At 33.1% G+C, this 6,000-nt stretch overlaps 2 protein-coding genes across 2 annotated transcripts in view; both read left to right on the forward strand.

The window, feature by feature from the left end:
- The window catches only part of LOC136033659 (alpha-aminoadipic semialdehyde dehydrogenase-like), a 372,653-nt gene that overhangs the window by 164,585 nt on the left and 202,068 nt on the right, over positions 1–6,000 (forward strand). The gene's annotated exons all lie outside the window — the stretch shown is intronic.
- Positions 4,686–6,000, forward strand: part of LOC136034181 (protein spinster-like) — a 43,346-nt gene continuing 42,031 nt past the window's right edge. Inside the window, exon 1 of the mRNA XM_065715361.1 lies at positions 4,686–4,725. Coding sequence (XP_065571433.1) covers positions 4,686–4,725 — 40 coding nt within the window. The remainder of the gene's footprint in view (positions 4,726–6,000) is intronic.

The following is a 6,000-nucleotide window of genomic DNA, read 5'->3' on the forward strand; positions in this document are numbered from 1 at the left end:
AGAAGATTCATAACAATGGCTGTGTATGTCTTGGAAACCTAATACACTATATGAAAATGCAATTCCCGTTATCTGGATAAAAACTTTAGGCTATGTCAATGTTGTTTTTCTAAATTTAGGAAATGTTTCTACAGATCTTTGAAACCTCATTGATTGGAATTGAGCAAATCAGGAAATACTTTTCTTGTACTTCATTTAAGCAGAAGATCTATTTTGCAAGGTTTCACATTTAAAAATCAAAGATTGACTAGATCTTGCTGGATGAATTGACTTTCAAAAATCGAGTGGTTCAGGGTTCTGGATTAGAGTTACAAAACTTGCAGTATGGATTGGCTTGTTTGTGCCATGTAAACTTCTCTTTTCTCAGGATTACTGTATCACTTCAAATTCTGAAGCATAGGGCATTTTCCTCATATAATAGGAAAATGAGCACTAGCTGTGGTGCATTCTTGTTGGGAATTCTCTCCTGAATTGTGTCATATAAAGTTTTTTATTTTGATTTTGGGTCTATGTGGATGTGGGGGGCTGTTTTGTTTACAAGTAAATTGGCTACCTTGTTATGTTTAATTTCCTGGTGAATTGGCACATGATGGAAATAAAGCTTGAAGTGTCTTTCTGTAATACTCCATTTTATTTTTGTGGACTGTCTATACAAGAGTCTGTGACTGACCTATGGACCTTGCTAATGAGTTGTAAGGACTTAGACTCTGTGAGCAATATCACCTTCTTAATTTCAGGAAAGTTTTCATGAATAGCATTTAGAGCTTTGATTGTAGCCTTTAGCTCAGCTGTAAAGATGGATGGGTCATTTAAGAGCCTAGTGGACATACTTAAACAATATTCAGGAATCACTACAGCTGCCTTGCTTCCTTTCAGTGACCCATCTGTTGATACTTGTAAGAAATTCCTGAAGAAGGTTTTATTTTGCTTGAAAATGGCTTGGACTTGACTCTTCTTCTGGAATAACTTCCAAGCAGGTTTCAGGTGGTTCAAACTCCCATTTGAGAGGCTCTTGAAAATGGTGGAGTTGAATGACCTCATCTTTCCTTGTCAAAACTAGATCTTTAGAGAGCACCCAAGAGCAAATTTGAACATCTTCTGTTTCTAAATGACTAAAGACAAAAGTTTAATGTAATTGTCTTGTATTGTAGGTATTCCAGAGTTTTCTATGAAATTTTCTCCAAATTTTTCATGACATCAGGGGGGAGGTTTGGGACAAGGAAGGGACCGCCCCCTCCTATCAGACAGTTTATAGTAACAAATTGTAAGTCAGGATCAACTTGGCTCAATAGTAAATAGTCAGCTTATTATGCTGATTCCAAATATACAAGATTCATAGAGTCTAACATTACCCATCCAAAGTTACAAGCATTAAAAAATTGGTCTTATTTTTGAAACAGGGAGAAAACACCCCCTAAAATTAAAGGAATCCTAATGGAAATCACAATATCAGATTCAGCATATCAGAGAAACCTACTGTAGAGGTTTCAAGTTCATACCTGCAAAAATGTTGAATTTTTTTCTTTTTGCTATAAGAATGATCACAGATGCATGTTTATTTGTTGTTTCTTTTCCAGGGTGATTGTATAAAGACAATTTCTTAAACCACATTGACCTGCCATAATATAAAGAAAGAAAACGATCAAAATTGGGTTTTTTAAAAGGCCAAACAAAAATACTGAAGAAACACACAAAGTGAATATTATGAGAAAATAACTGCCTCTCTTCCTCAGCATAAACAAAATAATATAATCAAGGAAAACACCAAAGAATAAAACCAAAAAACAAATGCAGAAGGTCAACAATACCAATGAACAAAACACCCAAAAAATTAAAAAGTTAAATAGAGTTGTTGTATTCAATAGTCTTGTATCTATTGATTCACTGATTTCTCTTCTTTTTTTTCCTAGAGAATGATCAAAACTTTATAAAAAATTAAAAGATTTCCCTTTTCAGAAATTTCAACCGATTTTGAAGTCGTTTTTCAATCTAAAAAACATACTATCAAGTTTAAATTTCAAAAATGTCATTCAGTAGATGGATAAAGCTAAATCTCAGCAATTGAAGGATAGCAAAATTGATGTATTACAGTGAAGCCTGACAATTTACCCCACCCCCTTCCTTCTGATGGTACCAGATACAGCTCTAGGATAGGCCTATGTACAAAACTAATTTGTTTTAGTTATTCAATTGTAAGAGAATACTAGTTTGTAATTAGTTACAATATTAGGATAGCAAAATTGATGTCTTACAGTGAAACAAGAAAATGTAGTATTAAAGACAAATAACATACCAAAACATGCACAGTGAGCATTAGCCTTAAGGAAAGAAGTAGTATTTCTCTTGTCCCTCCTGGGTCCTGGTGACACTAAATTTTTGTGGCCTATTGCTCATCTAGCCTTATATTGCCACTTATATGAAGCAAATGGAGGAGATATTCAAAATCTTTACAGGAATAGGAAATAAAATTCTAAATTTAAAAATAGCTTTAAAAATAGTGAACATTACAGTGTTGTCATAAGAGTATTTGAAAATGCAATAAAAGTTCATTTTCAGGCTCCTATTTTCATTGTTCCAGGTAAGCAACTTAAATAGTTTTATTAAACATATGATTAAAAAAATCTGTTCTAATCATATTCATATTTGTTTGCCTGTTATTATTATTAAATAAAAAAGATCCATGTTAATGTACATATGCTATAGGTTACTACCTACCTATGTGATTACTGCTAGTCTCATTGCCGTTTTATATAGGTAATTTCATGTAATTGTAGCACTTATGTCTTCTTATAAGTCCTAGTATTGTTTTGATCTATAATTGCTGTGTATTTCTTTCATATGAGTTATTTAGATTTTTGAGATTGCTGCTTGTCTCATCGCCATTTTAGATTAGTAATTTCATGTAATTATAGCGCTTATATTTTCTTATAAGTCTTACTAATGTTTTGATCTGCAATTGTTGTGAATTTCTTTCATTTGAGTTATTTAGATTTTTTGGCTGAGATATAGATGTGACCAACAAAACTTGGTTTATCAGGGTCTAATGCATGCTAAAAAGAGCACTAAACCTAGTGATTAAACTGAGTAAAGGCTTAACAGCATATCAGACATCCATGACATGCCTTGTCCTGCAAAATATGTTAGAGATGTCATTGCACAGAAAACTGGCTGTTGGAATTGAAAATGAACTATTTTTTTCCAACCGCCATTATTGCAAACATATATACATTTTGACTGATTGGTCCTGCTAAACTTGTCAAAATTTCTACTAACTATTAATTTAATGTAGAAGTAGTCATTTTGTATTTTTTGATTTCGTCTTGAGCTCTTTAGTTCAAAACTTTAGCATGTTATGCTTACTATATTTTTGGTTAATATCCAGTTACCTGTAAAATAAACCTGTAATATCCAGTTTCCTTTACCTGTCACTTGGGTAGGCTGTTACCAAAAAAGGAAAAAAATACAGACATATACAGCTATAGCTACAAAATAATAACTTTCTATTTGATTTTTCTTCCATTTTAGGAGTCCTAGATGATATTCAAATATACTATAGTATCAATGATTCAAGAGCAGGTCTTATACAGACTGTGTTTACTGTTTCCTACATGATGTTTGCTCCGCTTTTTGGATACCTTGGGGACAGGTATTCCAGAAGAACACTTATTGCCATTAGCTTATTTATTGGGAGTCTTGCTCATTTATCTGGATCATTTATGACTGTGAGTTAATTGTTCTTTGAAAATACTAATTTGAGTTATTTAAATGATGTAAAGAAACTTGCTTAAGGTCTTTTAAAAGGATTTCTTTATTTAGAGATGACCTAAAGTTCTGCCATTCTAATTTGGTTATTTATTCATTTAACTGGCCAACGAAATATATAATTAAAAGCTTTACTGGAAAAGTTGTTGCAAGTATCAAAAATGGGAAGACAAATTATTTAGTAGAAGATTATTTCTTGAAGACGCCATCAGCGCCCATAAGCAGAATTTTTTGGAGGGGCTTACCATGCCTAATTGGCACTTCCAGTGTTGTATAATAAAAATATCAATACAAAAATATAAGGCATCGTCATTCAGTCAGGGGGTGAAGGGATGGTACCCCTTACCCCCACCCCACCCCTTATGGGCGCCCATGGAAGATGCAGTCTAAAAAACAAAGGAGCAGGTTTAAGCCTTGGTTTTTCTGATTTGATGGCATATTTTGAACCAACCTGTCGTGAAAGTCCCAACCTTAAACTCCACATTCTGGCCACTCCGCCTCAAACTTATTTAATCCTTAGGCTAGATGGGGGAATTAATAATGTTGACCAAATACTCATGATTTTTTTTTCTTAATATACATATTTATTCTTCATAAGTAAAACAAATTGTACCAAAAATGATAGATGTTTGAATGAATGATGTTTCCATTTCTTGTTTGTACTGGATAGTGTGAATTGAGGTCTAGTAAATCTTGTACCTTTGTTGTATTAATAACAATTCAATAGGGAAAATCCTTTTGTTTGATAGTGGAATGCAAAAAAAATCTCTGAATATTCTGTGTTTCACTATCAAAAAAAAGGATTTTCATTATTGAGTTGTTATTTATACATCATGGAAAGGCAGTGTGATCTTCCAAAATAATCGTACCTTTATGTTGTGGAGCAATATTACTGCTGTCTGTTTTCTTCTTTTTTTGTGTGTATGTGTGTGAATGTTATCAGCAGTTTGAAGCTTACTAATGGTAAGGGAAGAAAATTTGAAATTTTGCTTGAAATCGAAGAGTTTGATAATTTGTTGATTAGGAAAATTTGATGAAACGTTCTTTGATGTTTACAAAGTTTCTGCATTACAGAAAGAAAGTAAAATGTTTTTTTTTTTTTTTCTCTTCAAATTTTTTTGACTCCTTGACGTGTCAACAGTTAGTCAGAGTCAATGCTTGCAGCCGTAATTGCTGTTAAAGAGTGGATGCTTTCTATCTGTCTCATGCTGCATGAGACATGCAGAGCATGAGACATGCTCTGTCTCATTTGTTTAGTTCCTTTTTAACTAGTTGACACCAAAAGACTTTTATACTGCATATGTTGTAGCGCTACGAGATGGACTTGGCAATTTGATCCAATATTTAGAGTTTAGTTGTAAACCTGATGGAAGACAAATTGATTATTTGTGGAGACTTTTTTTTCTTTTTCTTTCTCTCTGTTCTTTGCTGAGTCAATCTGGTTAGTTTTGAGGACAGAATAACAAAAGTTCCCTTACGTTTCACCAAAAGCTCTCTCCATAAGCCCAGAAAATTCACTTTTCCCTACCCCCTCCTCCCTAGACCTAGCCTCTTCTGTTCTGCTTCAACAAAAAATATCCCTTTTAAACCCAATAAATAATATCACAGAAACCTTACTGAAAAAAAATTCTTTACATAATTGATATTAAGTGATTGAATGTCTTGTCTCCTTCCCTCTTTTTTTAACATTCATCATGTAAAGTTTATTTTACTAATTTTGAAGATTCTATTTGTGTTGTCTAGTTTAGTTTGACAATTTTGTGAATTATGTTTTTCGTTTTTAAGGTTTTTTTCATTTCTGCTCTTTTTTTTTTTTTACTTGACGTAAGAAGCGAATTTGGCTCTGTTGGAGCTACTTATAGGCTTAAAAAAAAACACACACACACGTTATTTTAAACGTATGTTTTAAGAATAGGCCTTTCTCTCCTTTGTTTTACGTCTTTCAGTCGATGAAACCATCCAGTCTATCTATTTTGATTGCCAGCCCTGATAAAGTATCAATTGAGATACTAAAAAAGATACCAATTTGCTAGTTTTCTCCATGATGTTTTAAGCGTATGGTATCAGAATGGGCTACTGTATTAGTTCACAATCCAGACGTAGTGCTGTAGCCACTTCAATAAAGTGGTGAAAGAACCTTCCTTTGGCGTTTATACTCCTTCCTCCCCCATTGATGCCCCTGGGCATAAAATTTGATTGAGTCCCATCTCCTTTACTTTTACATGATTATTCCTTTGA

The sequence above is a fragment of the Artemia franciscana genome, chromosome 12 (genome assembly GCF_032884065.1).
Source record: "Artemia franciscana chromosome 12, ASM3288406v1, whole genome shotgun sequence".
In the NCBI taxonomy this organism is placed as follows: Eukaryota; Metazoa; Arthropoda; class Branchiopoda; order Anostraca; family Artemiidae; genus Artemia; species Artemia franciscana.